The sequence below is a fragment of the Misgurnus anguillicaudatus genome, chromosome 18, assembly GCF_027580225.2.
Source record: "Misgurnus anguillicaudatus chromosome 18, ASM2758022v2, whole genome shotgun sequence".
Lineage (NCBI taxonomy): Eukaryota > Metazoa > Chordata > Actinopteri > Cypriniformes > Cobitidae > Misgurnus > Misgurnus anguillicaudatus.
In genome coordinates this window covers 33,856,095-33,875,774 of record NC_073354.2, presented here as the reverse complement: position 1 = coordinate 33,875,774, position 19,680 = coordinate 33,856,095, and the positions used below count along the sequence as shown (strand labels likewise).

At 38.0% G+C, this 19,680-nt stretch overlaps 1 protein-coding gene across 1 annotated transcript in view; it reads right to left on the bottom strand.

Annotated features, from left to right (window-relative positions):
- atad2b (ATPase family AAA domain containing 2B) overlaps positions 1–19,680 on the bottom strand; it is a 133,028-nt gene that overhangs the window by 77,579 nt on the left and 35,769 nt on the right. Inside the window, exons 20-22 of the mRNA XM_055185682.2 lie at positions 10,603–10,738; positions 7,409–7,602; positions 6,419–6,578 (exon numbers count right to left, since the gene is read on the bottom strand). Of these exons, the coding sequence (XP_055041657.2) occupies positions 6,419–6,578; positions 7,409–7,602; positions 10,603–10,738 (490 nt within the window). The remainder of the gene's footprint in view (positions 1–6,418; positions 6,579–7,408; positions 7,603–10,602; positions 10,739–19,680) is intronic.

Genomic DNA, 19,680 nt, shown 5'->3' with positions numbered 1-19,680 from the left:
CGGAGTTTCGCGTTCGTCCTCTGTGACCTCTTGACGTCATGACGTATTGCGGTGACGTAGTGGGGTCAGCTGGCGCATCACGACCGGATCTACACGACGAGAAGTTGTGCTTTAAAAGTGTATATTTGTTATTTTTATTGTCAAAAATGGCAATCGTTTCGCTGGATGGGACCCTTGTGCCTCGTTTGGGATTGTTTGTGGTCCTTTGAGACTCCGTTGAAAAAAACTGTTAAGTATTGAATTAAGTATTAAATGTTGGGTTCTATTAAAGTCCATTAAAATAAGAAAAATTCTGCAATGTTTTCTTCAAAAAACATAATTTCTTCTCGACTGAACAAAGAAAGACATCAACATTTTGGATGACATGGTGGTGAGTAAATTATCTGGATTTTTCTTTTAAGAAAATGGACTAATCCTTTAAGGTTGCTTAGCAGGTCGCAGCCCTTGAGTTGGGACACAGCTTGTGAAGCTTGCTGCGGGTAGCGCGCTGTTTGGTCATATATTGTTTGATATTTAATCAGAAAACGGAGTACGTGGATTGTTTTGTCCGACGGACACAGAGCGAGATTGTTTTGTCGGATACGAAGCGAGTGAAACTGAAACTTAATGCGCACTCTCATACTATGGAGTTTTAACACATTTTAACAGTTGTACAGCGCAGTGTGAATATTTTACTGGAAACAACAATGGCGGATCGTTCTCTTCCATGAAGGCCGATGTAAACATCTAAGATATATATTAACATTTCTCAGATGTATTGCTTTTGTGGACTACAAATGCAAGTTGATGTCATACGGGATTGCTTGGCAAAGATAATTTACAAACCGGATGGATTATGGCTTGCGCACAATTTTTAAACAAAGGTATGTTGTCCCGTTTAGATTTTTCATGGTAATTCTATATGCACTGTCAACCATGATGAAGTTTAATGATTCATTGCACCGCCTACCACAGAAATGTCTCGTCTGCAACTGTTATTTTTTAAAAAATAGAGTAACGCGAGTAACGAACTCATTTAAATTTCAGTAATTGTAATTGCGTTACGTAATTTAAAAAAATACTTCATTACCTGCTCGTTACTGCTAAAAGTAGTGGAATTACAGTAACGCGTTACTTTGTTACGCGTTAGTCCCATCACTGCTACTAACCGACATCATTGTCTGGGGTGGGTCTATCAAAAGAGGGTCCGGATTCTATTGGGGTAGGGCGTGTTTGTTTAGGTGATTTCAAATGTCAACATTGGCTTTCAGAGATCATGCATCCCGCCTTTAACAGTTTGTCATTTGGCCCACTCAAATCACTTCAGGGGTTAAAAAAATACATGAATGAGTTCACCCAAAAAGTAAAACATTAACATTATTTACTTACCCTTATGTCAATTTATCCTCCAATGTCTTTCGTTGTCCTTCATAACCCAAATACAGATCGTTTTTAAAATTATTTGGGGTTTTCTGGTTACTATGGGTGACCAGAAAACACTTCAAGCTTCAAAATGTCCCAAGAGTGTTAAATGAATAACTCCACTTGACTTGTGTCATAAATTTTAAGTGCCCTGAAGACATTTACTCCTCTACTTTAGTTTTTAAAAGCAAACATCCTAAAACTGCTTAAAACAGTTCAGATACAATAAATGTGCATTGAAATAGAAGCAACACTTTTTAAATCATCTGCTTTTGGGTTCTGAAAAACCAAGAAAGAGAGTTGAGGGTGACAAAATTTTCATTTTGGGCTAAACTATCACTTTAAACAACCACGCTAATACTTTCTAGCCTAAAGGAAGGTTTCTATAGTCTACTTCCATCTGCACTTGCAACAGTGATGGAACTAAAACACCGGTCGTAATACAGACACCTTAGATTTAAAATCTTAATGCTTCACTTGTGAGAGTAATGCTTAACAAATGCAGTTTTGACAAGCACCTAAATCCCATATTCCCCTGCTCTAAATGGAGCAGGAGCCTCTTTTGGTTTCCTTATTAAAATAGCTAATTGCGTTTTGTCTCGTTTGTTCAGTGGCTCCTCTGTGGACGCTGCATTTAAACAAATGACCCACGTCCTTCCAGCAAATTGGGCTACTATGATTTATTCATAGGCACCGGCTGCATTTAGCCAACAACCTTCACTGGCCGACCAATTAATCCAGACGGCTGGGAGTTGCGTCCCAACGAAACAAAAACACGATAGAATAAAAAGTGTTCCTGGGAAGTAGCAGCTGGCAAACTTCCTACAACGTGATTGGAAATCAAATCATGATATACGCCCACAAACAATCTCCAGTTTGGGCTATTGCAACTGAATCGCTGTCTGTAGGAAAATTGACTTTTCATGTTTGAAAATAAAATAAGCCATGCTATATTATGTCAGGTTTGTCTTTTTTTGATCGGTAAAGGTAACTTAACGGTCTGACTAAATAAATATTTTACATTCAGCAGGGGGTTCACTTTGAAACTTCTTTTCCTTTGTTGTAGCTCAGCTTCCTCTGTAAGTATTTTAGCCTTCATATATCACTGCCTTCAGAGACTCCTTTGCTTATTTCATACATATACATTTACAAGCACCGTTTATGTCTTGTTCAGACAGCAAATGCATAAATACGACATGATTTGTACACTCCAAAGTGTCTAGACTAATCATCCGTATGGCCGGAGAATAACAAGAAATCCCGTGGCTTATGAATAAGGAAAGGTCAGCGGGTTAATATCTAGCTCAATCTATTGTCCTCAAACTCTCATATCTTTTAGTGAAGAACTGACAAGTCGGCCCGATTAATCACTGACTTTGTGTCCTTCACCCTTTAAGTGTGAATCTCAGCTGGCTGCTGCTTTATGGCTGATGTCCAGGGTCAGACGGAATCTGCACTTTTTTGTGGATTTTTTTTTTTTTTTTTTGGAAAAATCTGGTGAATAGTTATTAATGTTTTAAAAAGATATTAGAGAATTTAAGCTGTAAATATTACAAAATTGCATCTAAAATAATTACTTACAGGGGTCTCAAACTCAAACTGGCTTGGGGCCATTTTTAAGACAGACAGTTTATCGGGGGGCCGCAGAGCTATTTTAACGTTCAAAAAAGTACAATGTTTCTGTAAATGTCATGTTTAATTTCTATTATTTAATGTATAATAATACTTGAAAATGTATAAGCAGTGGTTTTATCTTTTTAATATACATTAATTTATAAAAGTAGCCTAAGTAAATCTTTTCTTAATCTTATCTTAACTAAGAGCTATTAAAACCTTGCACTAAACTAACAAATTTAATTCCTGTATACATTTATAAACTATTATAAAAATTACCACCAGTAAGTGTTTCTGTTTTGATTTATTTTGGATTGTTTTCAGTCATAGTATTGACTTCATTATGTTCTTTATTATTTCAGTTTTCATAAATTTTCTATTATATGTGGGAAAATATTAATAAATGAAAGTGATCCCATAACTTTTGAATTAGTCCATGTTATATAAGATATATTGGACAGAAAAAATAATAGTACTGCTCTATGTGTAATTGAATAGTAAGCTACATAATAATATATTATACTTCATTATATATAGCAGTATACATACTTTTATCTTCTTTACATTTCTCCTCATCTTTTCTCTTTTCTTAACCTGGGCACTTTGATGGCTCTTTTCTGTAGTTTAAAATGTGTTGCATTACATCTACCGCTCTGCCTCCATATGCGGTGTTTCCATTAGATGCTGTGACGTGAGGTGAACTAAGCCCACCGCAGCTCGATCTTCTCTAAGTAACAGCTGATATCCACCCGGAAGTAACAAATCTTCTCTGGACAAACACTACAAAGTCCCGACCAGATTAACTGATCGCATGGTGACAATGGTATGATTGACGCGAGGTTCAGTTGAGGAATTAAAATCCGATCACGCATTCAGTGATCCTCGACATCACGGAGCGTGCGGTTCATGGCTGCGTAGCAACCGGTGACGCGACCCACGCCACGGAGCGCAACTTCCGCTCTCGAGCACGTTGGAAAGTAATGCTTTGACTCGTTTTAACGCGTTGTTAGACGCGACATGTGAACGAACACTTAAACGTTTAAATAAAAAATCTAACGAATGTAAAAAAAGTGAATAAAAATCTTTCTGCTGGCCAGATTATTTTATATTTTTGAAAGTTGACGCGGGCCGCAGAGAGGGGGAGGGCGGGGCGCAAATGGCCCGCGGGCCGGGAGTTTGAGACCACGGCTTTAAGGCTTACAATTAGGGCTGTCACGATTATGAAATTTGGCTGACTGTTAATTGCCTTATAAATTGAGTCGATTATGGCGATTAATTGCCTGTTTTAGGGTTTTGACGATTATGACGATTAATTGCCTGTTTTATTGCTTTGCCATTTAATCCTCAATTTCTTTTCTTTGTTTATGAAATAATTTTCACATTTGTTGTGATTATTTAAATTAAATATTGTGCAACGTTTACCTGGCAGTAAATATTAATACACATAACACATATTTAAAAGTAATCTGATACGGTCTCATTTATACAGGCGCTACAGCTCCCCTTCTGTTTTTAGAGAGAAATGCAATCATTGCGGTGATCTGAAATCATCACGATAAGGTCAAACAATCACGGTGAGACGATCATTTAATCATTGTGACAGCCCTACGTACAATAAAGATGAATACACCAAACGAATGGGTCCTCTGAATTAAACTAGACCAACATAAACCAGATAATCTGCAGGTCAAGACAGAATTATATTTTGTATATAAAATTACATGTTATTGTTTAAAGTGTTATATATTATAACAGAATAAAAAAGCTTGTTTATAATAGGCTCTTATTATGAATTTAGCACTTATTTAGATAATTTCATCATTTTACAATGCAGTGTAAACTTTATATTAAACATAACAAGAGCATTCGTCTTGTAAACGGATTTGAAATGTGAATGAGTGTTATTTCATTTCAAAATGGTTCATGCGCTCTATCATTAACTCTTTTCCCGCCAGTGTTTAAAAGAAAAAAGTTTTTCTTTTTTAAATATGTAAACTTACAATAAATTGAATAAAAGAACAGACCCTCTGCTTTCAAAAAATAAAAGAAGTTTTATCATATCTTTATTTGTTCTCTTTTTATCACATAATCTCAGATATGGGAAGATTTCCACAAAAACCTGAAGATAATTGCATTTTTGTAAAGGAATTGTGTTAGAGATAAGATTAAGAGCAATAATCAGAGTTTTACTGCTTTTGAATATATGGATACTTTACTGTTTTATAAATTGTGTAAGAGTACCACCAAGTGGATAATAGCGGAAATATGGATTGCGGGAATTGGCAGGAAAAGCGTTTTCTCTTAATCGAGGAAATAACCCATCAATGGCGGAGAAAGAGTTAAAAAATGTCACAACAAACAGCACGCGTAGGGTTTATGTACTGCTTGTCAATGACGGCTCACAAACACGTGTGTGTGCTTGTCAAATGGCGGCTACTGCTCACAAACACGCTGAAGCGCTTTAGGAACATGAACATTTGTGGCAATATAATTTATAGTATTTTAGGGGGAATTATTTTTTAATCAGAAAACAAGTTGAGCCAACCTGTATTTTGTTTACCTATATGCCTACATGTTTAAACAAACAATAAGACAATGATGGAAGCAAAGACATCAGCGGCCCAAACGGAATTCACCCCCGCAAATTACCGGCGGGCGCAGATTCCGTTTGGGCTTGGTGATGTTTTTGAACAAACAATAAGACAATAATGAAAGCAAACATGTAGGTGTATAGGTAAACAAAATACAGGATGAATGGCTCAACTTGTTTTCTAATTTAAAAAAAAGAGTTTCTAAAAACTTTGTTTCTGTAAACCAGCAGCCTGGTTTCCATTACAGATTTGCATAAAACTTTCACAATATTTGCTAAATGTTGATTAAAAGCCATTGTGAAATTACAGTGTTTCCAATAACCTAAGACTACGTCATGCCACGAAAACTTATTTTTTCCTTATGCCTTAAGTTCCAAAAATCATGGCGATGGATGTTGGTAGGTTTATGTAACATATTGCCCCCCTCAATAAATGCCTTTTAATAAACAAACAATGTCATCTTACATTCGAGCTCTAGATTACTACGTCAACCAAACCGCACACTCGCAAAGCACTCGCACCATCCATTATTTTCAATCAAAGAACATGCAGGCCTGTTATCCATACATAAATGCCATGCATTAATGACAAGGAAAGCCCTTTGTCTCGATTTCGCATTTTTGAAGAATGATAATGTGACTTTTTACGCACACAAAATCATTTTATATGAAATATGGGAGTTTTTGCAAAACTGCTGTTTCCATTAGGCATATTTTCAATTGGCTAATTCAATTTGGACAATTTGAAGAATAATGAAAACAAAATATTTGTGAACAGCCCTTCAGAAGTTTTTTATTGTTGTGTGTCTTTACCTCCCGGGTCCTTGTCTGGATTGTATTGTAACGCGTTGCTGCAAATGAGGTCGACGTCGACTAGAAAGTCCTTGGCGGCCAGGTACTTATGAGTGTCGATCTGCATCATGATGGTGGACAGGTCCATAGGTTGCGTGATAACCTCGAGGTAGTCCGACACCTAAAACAACATCATAAATTATACATCAAGTACATCAGGGGTCTTCACAAATATATTGTTTGATCTTACACCAATGCCACAGTTCAGCTAGGGGTTTCGTTAAAGTGCAACATCAAAATGTAATGTACATGTATAAGACTTTGCATATTAGAAATAATTCAAAAGGCTTAGCAATGCAAGTATGTAAATAAATTAATATGCTACTATGCATGTTAAAATAGGCCAAACGAAAAATGCAATATTCTTTCAAAAAAAATACATCTTACTTCAAATGACTTATACTACACAGGGTTATAAAGTGCTGGATGCAATCCCAGCTTATTTCTAACCATATAGTTGACAGGGCTATTACAGGGCACTAAATAGTCATATTTTATCACAAAATTAATAAGACGTCCATTTTAAAACCATTCACTTATTTGCACTACAGCTTTATTTTCATGACAGTCTTTTTAAAGCCAAATACGAATTTGATTTGGGCTGAAATATGACCCTGGCATCTCCCTGACAGGCTTTGTGGCGTTTACCCGATTACAGACCGAAAAAGCTGACTTCAGGACGAATTTGAAGCACTCCGCATCCCTAGACAGACACAGTCCTTCTTGTTTGCCTCTTGTATTGATGATTTTTTAATTGCCTTCTCAAATTTACTGATTCAGGTAACGATCCTGCCTACAAGCTGTTGTGTAATGACAATCATTTGATTTGTTTGGTCTGGGGGCTGCGAAAAAACCATCGGGACCCTAATTAGATGCTCATATTGAACGATAAGAGCGGAGACCCTACAGGCATTAATCACACGGCTGTTGAAGGTGCAGTAACCGGCTCACCTCCTCGATGTCCACAGGCTTGCTGAAGATCTGGAAGCGCTTGTCGGTGGCGAGCCGCCTTGTGACGTCCCTGAGAAAGAGGCGGAGCTCGCGCAGTGTGTTCTCCTCCTGCTCCTCCAGTCTCTTCTGCTCCTCCGGAGAGAGCTGTCGGGGACCGGGGTCTTCAGCGTGGGTCAGCACCTCCAGAGTACAGGCTGAAAACACACAACAGTAATGAACCCATTAACAATACACATTTCCATTAAGGAGTTTGTTTTTCCATCATCCAGCAGATGCAAAGCTGTGAAACAACTCAAATGATACTGAAACCATGCCAAAGCAGCCAAACACTCTGGAGCGGAGGAACGCTTTCCACTGCAGCGTGGGCCGCAAAGTGTATTATTGATTTCTGAAGAGCTCCAACAAACAACTTGACAGCTGCAGTAATTTAAGGCCGCATCCATAAACGAACCAAAAAACAGTCTGCAAAAATCTAACAAATACGCCAAGCGAGGAGCACTAATGTGGCAGTGCTTTGTTTGAAAATACTGCTGACGGGGGAAAAAAAACTTTTGAGCTTGTTGTGTCGGTCCGAAGATCTGGGACGAGTGCCTGACGATCGTCCAAAATGCCAGCCAGTGCAATTTACCATCACGCAAACTGTGGGCGTAATTATGGCTAACGTTACGGCCCGCCGTTTAATGGCTCTTTCTCGCATCGCAGCATTCTGTCGGAAGTACGATTCGCGCTTTATTCTGAGACACCTGCGGTCAACCCTCGGGAGGACCCCTGCTCCGCATCAATGCTCAAATTTCCACTTGAAAGCCATTTTAGACGTTAATGGCTCCAGCTGTGAGGAAACCGATGAGGATGATATAATCAACCACAAGATGTTTAGCGCAGAAACACCTAGGACACCAAGTTCATGCGGTGAGACCTCTCAAAACAGCAAAAGCAGTGCTCCTAGTAGACACGATTATTTTAAAGATTCCAATTATTTTTATAATAGCAGTATATAGTAGTTATAGTAGCAGTCTTGTTCGAGTATCTGATTTGTGCATTTTTAATGAATGCCGCTGTTGTAAATGCCGACATTCCTAGTTTTTCACTGTGTTCATAGTCACGTTTTTGAGGCCTTTGTATATTTTCAATTTGCTGTTATCCTGTGTTCATACTAACATCAGGTGGTCCTCAGAATGTTTTAAAGTGCCCATATTATGAAAAACTCACTTTTTCTGGGTTTTGGGGGTGTTCATTTGTGTCTCTGATGCTCCCACACGCATACAAACTTGGAAAAAAATCCATCCATGCTGTTTTGAGTGAGATACAGGTTTCTGAATGTCCTCTGCCTTGAGTCTCAGATTACACGGTTTCAAACTCAGCTCCGAAGTGACGTAACAAGCCGTTTCGTCACATTCAGTTTGAATTTTCCCGCCCACCACCCCACTCGCAGGTCTCCACCCACCAGGTAGCTAGAGAGCACAGAGAGCAGTCACTTCACTGATACCATCTGTGCTGTCATCATTTCTCACGGAAATAACAGCGCTATTTGGATATTATGGATTATACTCCCGCCTACTTTTAAATACAAAGTTTTAACGCGTGGTTATTGGAACCCGGAGTAATCTTATATACAGTGTGTTACGACCCAAATAGTCATCAGATTGTAAAAGACGTTCATGTGAAATCTGATGTAAACAACAGACTATGTATCTATATTTCACAGATTATACGCATTTGTGGACAAAAATGGTAATTGGATGTATTTTATTGGACTTTCATGGATCATTCACACATCTGAAACAGACTGGATTCAATTCGCGATCGTTGTATCGACACAAAAGGTAAGAAGTCACGTTATATTTTGCATGTCATGTTCTGTCACAAAATACTACATTTATGATGCTAGAGCATCTGTATCTCAAAACAGAGATCATACATTGATGCTAATCCCGTAAATTATACCTTTTAAATGTATAGTGATGTTAAAGTTGTTTGTAGACAGTACTATATAGATATTTTTGCAGGCTAGATAGTTTACAGCGTGGTTTCGAAAGTTAAAAAAAATATTTAACGCTTTTATTTTACAATTCTACAAGAATTAAGTAATAGTGCTTTGCCAAACTAAAAGTTTTTTGCCAAACTAACCAAGACCGGGCCTTACCGCCCCGGCTTTTCTGACGAGTCTAACCCCTGAGCCTCGGACCTCCCACTAGCTTCTAGCAATTAGCACGCGGTCCACAAGCGGTATACATCCCCCGCCGGGTCTTAATTTCTGTAATTTGCGAAAATAATGCGTTTGAAATGTTTTATAACGGGAATATGTTAGTATTGTCCAGGGAAAACGAGTTTATTGTTGAGACTGCTACATCACAATTGACTCTGGAATCATTGTGTGTCATGAGTTTCTTCTCCTGGAGTGTACTTATTAGTGATACTTTTCTGCATGATTTGTCTGTTGGCAACATAAACCGTTAATAATAATAATAATATATAAAATAATAACACAGTATGGTCTGTACTGCTCACGATATCACTATGCACGCGCACATGACGTTAGTAGTGGGGCGTGATCAAAGGAGCAGCAGCTCATAAATATGTAATGACTAGCTCAAAATGGCACAATCTGAAATGCCCTGAAACAGAGGCTCCTAGAGATGGGTAACAATCTTTTCCTACAAGCTATTTCGAGCAAACAACTTTTGAAACATGCTTTATGGAACTCATACACCTATTTTACTTGTGGAAAAGCAGTCATAAGATGGGCACTTTAAAGAGCACCTCTGGTCCGGTTTACGTTTTTACATTTTCTTTGGTGTGTAAGTGTGTATTAGTACATGATAACGATATGCAAAAGGTACAAACCCCAAAGTAAACGATAACGCGAGTTATGGTCTCCAACGTAAATCTTTTTTCTTGGACTACATCAAACACACGGATTGTAGGCAACAGTTTACTTCCTGGGAAAGATCGACAAAACATGGTAAGGAGCGTCAAAAATCAAACCAAAACTCTAAAATAATTTGAACCGGAATTGATCGAAAAATAACATTCTGGTGCTAAAGTGTTTCTATTAAAGTGGAAATGAGAGAAGTCAGCAAAGCAGTCCCTTTAAGGTAATAAATTAGAAGTCTTTCCGTACAAGTGAGGATATTCTCTCAGAAGAGTCATGATAAATCTCTAGTTCAGTGTGCATAAATGTGATAAAAACTCACCTGCTTTTTTCCTGCGGGGAGGCGCCTTCGCTGCTTGCACCAGAATGAGGTCAGAAAAAAATCTTCTGCGAGCTTCATCCGCCGGTGTGGTTAAACACACCACTTCCCCGTATGAATGCCTGAAGATGCATTTTAGCTGGAAAGAGAAAACAAACTATTTAAAAAAAAAACATATTCACATGTGAAAAAAATATAAGACAGGCCTTTAGGACATTTAAGCATTTTTTTCTTGATGCAGAACATTACAAATCTACAGTTACTCTATTTAAATGTATAGTTCATCCAAAAAATGAAAATTCTGTAACCATTTACTCGCTCTCATGTTGTTACAAATCTGTATAAATTTCTTTGTATTTGTAGAAGATATTTTGTAAACAAACATTTGTGAGCCCCATTCACTTCCATAGTGGGAGAAAATAATACTATGGAAGTCACTGGGGCTTCTGATCGGTTTGGTTTCAAACATTCCTCAAAATATCTTTGTATTTATCAGAACAAAGAAATGTATACAGCTTTGTAACAACATGAGTAAATGGTTGCAGAAATTTTATTTTTGGGTGAACTATACCTAATAAAGTTTTTTTTTGCCTTGATCTATTGACATGTAACAGGTGCTGGTATCATAAATATATTTTCCTGCCCTAATGTTTAACTTTTTTTTATAGGCGGTTAATGAAACGTTTTGTTCCTACTATAAGGATCAACACAAAATTTCATTACACGCTTTTATCCAAAGCAAGCTGCAATGCATTAAAGTAATACACCCTTTTTTAATAGTCAAGTCTGGTGGATTTGAACACAGAATCTCTGTGCTGCAAACAGTTCATTACGATTCGATTCAAAATCAATTTCATCCACCAGCAATGCAGTTTTTATTTATTTTTTTTGTTGATACATCAAGTACTTCTTCAATGCGATTATGATTCGATCTTATTTAAATACCGATAAATTAATATTACCTGTCTGGTTAAAGGTCACGTTCTTCCTGATACCATTTTTTAAACCTTAGTTAGTGTGTAATGTTGCTATAATAGCATAAATAATACCTGTAAAATGATAAAGCTCAAAGTTCACTGCCAGGCGATATATTTTCTTCAATAGAATTCCTCTTTTAAAGCCTACAACGAACGGCCGGTTTGGACTACAGCCCTCTATTTTCCTCTATTAATGACGTCAGTAAAACAGTTCATTGACTAAACTTCGCCCACAGGAATACGTCAGTCACCAGCTTTGGCTCAAATGGCTCTGCTAAGCTAAGCTGCTGTCGAGTCACAGCACACTAAACAAACTACACAATCAGAACTCGATACGTATTTCTGAAGGAGGGACTTAACATAACAAGGAAGACATCAGCCTGTTTTGAGGACAGTGAAAACAGCGCTATACAGTATATATATATATATTTTTTTTTACACGTGAAACATGAACACATGTTATATTGCCCACTATAAACACAATCAAAGCTTCAAAATCACAGACAGAACGGCAGCTTTAAGAAGTTACATTTTTACTTACAATTGCAACAAAAATATATGGGTGATTCTCACGAAACTATTGAAACACCACGGCACTAATGATTTTAGCTTTAAAATGTGTAATATAGTAACATTAAAAAGCATCAGAATTAACACAATACTGTGTTCTACCTTGCACAATGTGATTTCAACATAAGAATTTATAATTGTAAATTTTATCTCATTTTCTGCTGAAATTCTCATTACCGCAATGTGTCCGGCTGTGTTTGAACATGCGTTATGTTGTAATTTAATCAAATTAACACAAAAATATTAAGAAAAAAAAATAAATGGATGTTTTGCTAGACTACTTTAGATGACAGAAAAAATATTTACTGAATATTCATGTATAATAATAATGAAGAAAAATTAGGAAAATGATGTGATGTACACATCCTCCGCAACACATTTTGAGAACACTTTAAACACACATACAGAATTTTAATAAAGTTTGATTTTGAGTGACCAAGCACATGGACCAGTTACTTCAAGATGGCTACCAGGTAAGATCATTTTTTTTACAGTTAATTTGAAATATTGTCTTGTCAGAATGCTTACACATCATTTTGGTTATCATTACCGCAACAAATGCTTATTAAATGTTAATTTAATTAATAGAACCATAATACTTTGATTTTAAATGCATGTGCAGAATCTCCAAATTATGTTCTTTCAGGTTTGTCATGTCATTTTGAAAATATGTCAGTGTTGATGTTTTCTGACTGTTGCGGTAATGAGATTTTTTAGGACAAATTTTTTAAATTATGTTACAAAAAGTGTTAAATGATAAGTACAAGTTTTTAAATTAATGTTCCCATTTACTCCAGACTTTGTTTTTCAATGTCTGGTGGGAAAAAAAGTAAATTTAAGCAATTTTTACATTTTCATGCTTGACATTTTTAAAACCAAGTTTTCGTGAGAATCACCCATATATGAAAATTTAATTAAACTCTTTAAAAATGGCACAATCTCTGTCCAAATTGAAACATTTACAACAACAAAAATACGGACGTGGAGAGTGTCGAAATAAAGGTACCTCGATTATTATTATTATATTTTTTTTGCATCATATCGTTAGAAATAAAATCGACGTACCGATCCATATCGCTGTATTATTACACCCCTACTGCTAACACAATGGTCTACCAGTTGAGGTACAAGAGGCCTTTAGGATTAGGATTATGTTTGACATGAGTCTTGTTTTAGGACCAGCATCAGATGTCAAATCTAAACAATGGAGATGTAACAGATTGAGAGTCAGGAGATAAAATGTGATGTGAAAACCTAAAATAATGGCCAGCGTCTGGTTTGCCTGCTCTTACATGTGACTGAGGAAAGCATTATAATGAGCAGTTTCATAACGCTATATTTAACTTTAATTTTGCATGGTATGCTGTACAAGTCAAATTACTGCAGTTAGGGACTGCGAGCGCTTGTTTTTACTGAATAAGCATTAAAAACTTTAAAACCATAAGTTTACGCTAGTTTCTCTGAACACTGCTGCAACCAAGACAAATGAATTCAGACAAAAAGGTTAAAGAGCGTTAAATATCAGTATGTTAATATTCAGCACAAACCGTGCCATCTTATAAAGTCCCCTGAGCTTAACGCTTAAGGTAATGTTCTGCAAATATTACAACAAAACATTTCCAATAAGAAACAATTCACTCTATGCATTTTTCCATTATGAGACTTATAACAGCCCACAGGATACTTTAAGGTCAATATCCAATCATGAGTGTGTGTTGAAGATCTTTATTAACTACATTATGGTATTTCTTTGCATTTTCTCATCATGGTTTTGTTTCTGCTCAGTTGTTTTCAGACATCTTTGGTCTTGAGGAAAGATTAAGGGGCGGTTCACATTTCACAAAACCACGCGGAAAACGTGACCGTCGGTTGGTTCTTGTCACATGACCTGCGGTGCGCTTGCGACATTCTGAAAAATTGAGATGTTTTTAACTCAATGCGGTTCGGACAAATCTGAAAAACGAGCGTGTCGCACCGCGTGCCCGTCGCTTCCATTATGACCGCTCATACCGCGCGCCTACATTTGAAATAACGAACTTGAGCGCGCAATAGAAGCTAAGAGGCTGTTTACACTTGGCATTAACATGCGTGTTCATCGATCGCATCACAAGTGGACGACGTTAATGGCCAGGTGTAAAGTGTGTTCAACACGTTTTGAGCTCGTTCACTTTCTACCACTTTCAACCACGTTCAGAGGTAGTCGAAACCCCTTTCGATCGGATTGCTTTTGTAGTGTAAACGCACATGTGGTTGAATGTGTTCGAACAGCCACACGCCTTCTCTCCGCCCATTTATCTAATCTGAGGTACTAAACACGATGTTTTACGTCTTTTCTGACTTCTGGCATGAACACACGTTGAATAGCGCTATTTTTAGCCTTTCATTGATAAAACTAAAGCTGATCTCCGCAGTTTCATTTTGCAAGCGTGTGAAAGTTGTGCGATTTTATTTCATCAATTGCGCTGAAAATTCAGAGAAAGCTCTAACATATACATGTACAAAACACTGTACAGAATGTTTAATTGCTACACAAGCAGCGGACTCCGACATAATATTAGTTCGCGTCCATATAAACTCATCATTACTCCCGCTCGCGTTTGAATGACAGCAGAGAGACTCACCCGTCTCTCTCAGACCACCCCCTCAAAGTATTCAGGACAGAAGCGGTGGATAAAAGAGACGGATTTAAATACCAGGTGTAAACGTGATGTATCTCTCTCGTCCACTTGTGATCCGATAGATGAAAACACATCTTAATACCAAATGTAAACAGCCCCTAAGGAGTGTGTATCCCTCAGATGCAGAGCCAGACAGTGGTTTTGCTCTCCTGTCTCAAAGCTGATACCTTGGAGACTAGTGCAGATTCAGAGAGGAAGAGAAACTAAATAGACCCTTTCAACTCGCCAAAAAACAAAACATGATCAGAAAGAGTAAATCAAGTAACGCATTTGCTGTCCTTTTGCTAGTGTTTCATTACGAGTCCAAACAGAAAAACAAACAAATGAGAAACTTTAAAGCTTCATCAAGCTTATAGCTTTTCAAAATTCACACTCCTTAAAAGGTTTGCAAACTGGTGGGATATTTAAATTTCAAACCCCACTGTAAAATAATGTGCAACTTATTCACCTATACCAACTGAGAAACTAGAAATGCAATTCCCAAGGAATTACCAGTGCATGAAAATGCAAAAAAGTTGATTGACAGAAATGTAAAAGAAATTTAGTCTAGTAGTTTACCTGGCTGTTGACATGTTTTAGTGTGAAGCTAGCATGATTTAAAAAAGTTATCATGATGAAATATGAAGCTAGCATGAGTTAACATGATTTAGCATGAAGCTAGCATAATTTAGCATGAAGCTAGCATGATTTAGCATGAAGCTAGCATGATTTAGCATGACGTTAACATGATTTAGCATGAAGCTAACATGATTTATCATGAAGCTAGCATGATTTACCATGAAGCTAGCATGATTTAACATGAAGCTAGCATGATTTAACATGAAGCTAGCATGATTTAACATGAAACAAACATGATTAAACATGAAGCTAACATGATTTAGCATGAAGCTAACATGATTTAACATGATTAAGCATGACATAGCATGAAGCTAGCATGATTTAGCATGAAGCTAACATGATTTAACATGATTAAGCATGATTTAGCATGAAGTTAGCATGATTTACCATGAAGCTAACATGATTTAGTATGAAGCTAGCATAATGTTAGCATGATTTAGCATAAAGCTAGCATGATTTAGCATGAAGTTAGAATGATTTAACATAAAGCTAGCATGATTTAGCATGATTTAGCATGAAGTTAGCATAATGTTAGCATGGTTTAGCATGAAGCTAGCATGATTTAGCATGAAGTTAGTAAGATTTAGCATGAAGTTAACATGATATTAGCATGAAGCTAGCATGATGTAGCATGAAGTTAGCATGATTTAGCATGAAGTTAACATGATGTTAGCATGGTTTAGCATGAAGCTAGCATGATTTAGCATGAAGTTAGTAAGATTTAGCATGAAGTTAACATGATATTAGCATGATTAGCATGAAGCTAGCATGATGTTAGCATGATTAACATGATGTTAGCATGATGCTAACATGATTAGCATGAAGCTAGCATGATGCTAGCATGATTAACATGAAGCTAGCATGATGTTAGCATGATTAGCATTGAAGCTAGCATGATGCTAGCATGATTAGCATGAAGCTAGCATGATGCTAGCATGATTAGCATGAAGCTAGCATTATGCTAGCATGATTAGCATGAATCTAGCATGATTAGCATGAAGCTAGCATGAAGTTAGCATGATTAGCATGAAGCTAACATGATGGTAGCATGATTACCATGAAGCTAGCATGATATTAGCATGAAGTTAGCATGATGTTAGCATGATTAGCATGAAGCTAACATGATTGGCATGAAGCTAGCATGATGCTAGCATGATTAGCATGAAGCTAGCATGATGCTAGCATGATAAGCATGATGCTAGCATGATTAGCATGAAGCTAGCATGATGCTAGCATGATTAGCATGAAGCTAGCATGATGCTAGCATGATTAGCATGAAGCTAGCATGATTAGCATGAAGCTAGCATGATGCTAGCATGATTAGCATGAAGCTAACATGATGCTAACATGATTAGCATGAAGCTAGCATAATTTGCATGAAGGTAGCATGATGCTAGCATGATTAACATGATGTTAGTATGATTAGCATGAAGCTAGCATAATTTGCATGAAGGTAGCATGATGCTAGCATGATTACCATGAAGTTAGCATGAATTTAGCATGAATTTAGCATGAATTTAGCATGAAATTAGCATGATCCTAGCATGATGCTAGCATGATTAGCATGAAGCTAGCATGATTTAGCGTGAAGCTAACAAGATTTAACATGAAGCTAGCATGATTTAGCATTAAGTTAGCTAGATTTATTATGAAATTAGCATTAGGCTAGCATGAAACTAGCACAAAGCTAGTATGACTTAGCATGAAGCTAGCATGAAGCTAATATGACCCAAAGACCCAACCCCCATGTCTACATGACGTGTGGATCCAGAGATATAAGGCTTTGTTTATTATGTTGCTAGGCTGCTCATATTTGGTTGCTAGGGGCGTGGCTTAATACCTTAATAAGGATGGTGAGAGACTGATTGGTTGCCTGAGTAAAATGAGCCCACCCCCATGTCTCTGTGACACTGTGCTGCAAAGATATCCCATGTGGGACGTTTTTATTTCCTTATATGGGCATGATTCCTGCCCCATTATAAGTCTATGGGGAAATTTGGGGGCCTCTTACACCCCAGGGGTACAACTTACACCCCATTGTGAGGTATGTTCTTACAGAGCCTGCCAGCCTCTTCAAATGTGGCAAGTCACAAGTTTCTGTGAGATCCTAGGTCTGAGCTACGACTCGTCAAAGTTTGTCTCCATGTTAAGTCTATGGGTTTTTTCGGCTGCTTTTTCGCCCCTGGGGCGAAGACCGTACCCCCGACCGCTTATAAAAGTCATAGCACACTATTCCCGAATAGTCCGCACGTTTGAGAGTTGGAATGAAGTTTCTAAGTTAAGCGGTTCGAGCCGTATTAATTGCGGAAATTTGGTTGGAAGAATAATAATAATAATAATAATAATAATAATAAAAAGCCCAGTAACAACAGTACAGCGCATTTTCAATGCACTGTAATAATAAAACATGACACCGAAAGACGTATGAAAAAACAATAATGCTCAATGCACATCGTAAAAGGGGTTTAGTGAACTAACAAGTATAACTTTACACTGCTGGTTTGCTGGCATCATTCCTAGACACTTCAGTATCCGCCAAAAGCCCTCCGGCATCCGGGCACGGGGGCACCTGGAACCTTCTACCCATCCATGCCACCCACCTCACCACAGCTGCTGTTTACAGACACAACTGGCATCTGTCTCGGCATCGCTCTTAAAGAAATATGGAGCGATGTTGGAGTTGAGAGATTTTTAGCTGTTATTTTGTTCCCGTTTCTTTAAATTTATCAGAGGCCTCACCCCTGATGGGCAACACCGCAAAGAGGACAGCTGTCTGGTTGAACGTGCCAGAAAGCAAGGATCTCTCCAAACTGTTCTTCAGCAAACCTACTTTGCATATTTGGGCTTCACTTACCGCAGATAAGCTCTGGGCTAAAAGGCCTTTCAAAATCTTGAACCCAAGAAGGATCAATGTCTTACCACTCCACACTCGCCTACAGGAGGTTTATAAAAACAAACTCAACTGGTTGAAATACTACTAGGGGTTGCATGGTACATGAAAAAACGTCCAAACTTGTCTCGGTTCGGAGCATGTGTGTCGCATGGTTTGACGCATGCGTAATGTAGAATTGTGCTCGTATGTTACCTTAAGCCTTGTATACTTTCGTCTGGCTCCACAGCGCGAACCTCCTTTGGGGAGCTGTTTATACTCGACGCACAGACAGCGGCGTGATGAGACATCATGTTAGGCCAGATTCGCCTGGAACTCGTGAGTTGCGGAGCCATGTGCAAAGTTACAAAATTTGCCGTGCACACGCCAACCGAAACGGGGTCTCGCGGACTCAACGCGCACTACAACCCACTCTGCATTGACATCATTTTTGCTGCGCACACCCTCACGCTTGTGTGGAAGCGTCGATTATAAACAAGGAAAGTTTCACTGAAGTTGGCAGTTTGATAAATGCAAGTTAATTTTTCAGTTTCATCTTTGTGTGTTTAAAGGCACATAAGTTCCCGTCGAGATAGCAATACACAGTAAATGAAAAGCATGTAATTTCATGCAAATGTTTTCTCTTAATTGACGAGATAACTCGTCAATGGCGGGGAAAGAGTTAAAACTGTCTGTATAATGTTTTTCATAAAAATATCTTTAGTCATATCTAAAACAATGGAGTACTAATCCAACATTGCCTGCTAGAGGGTTGAGGTCTTCACGGGTCCAAAGAAATGTACCCAACCCGAAATTACCAAAATCACTTTTTACACCCGACCCAAGACAATTAGACCAGAGTCCAACCCGACACAGTGGCAAGTTTTTTTTAACCCAAATGGACCCAAATGTAAACGCCACAGATGTGTATGCAGTCTGTAGCCCTGCCAGCACCAGTCAGACAGAAAGAAACCTTGTGGGCTCACAACAAATTTGGCCTACTGCTCTATGTATTTTCATTTATTATCTGACACAAAACACCACTAACCGGTCTTGACAGGTCTTGCTCCACGAAAATTAACCCACAGCCAGACACACAATCTCAGAAGCGTTCTCGACAATCAAAGGAGGGGTTGGAAAAGGACTTGATGCACACACGAGATAGTTTGGGTCTTCTAGGGTTCGTTCGGAAAAACATATATTTTAAATAACCCGAGACCCAATGCCACTAATATTTTACCCGTGTCCTAGCCAGACATGAAACTTTTAGACCCGAACCTGCTCGGGTCGAACCTCTGGTTTTTGGATCTAAGTGGACCCGTGAAGACCTCTGGTTGAGGCATCAGTGTGGAATTCAAGCACTCCACAG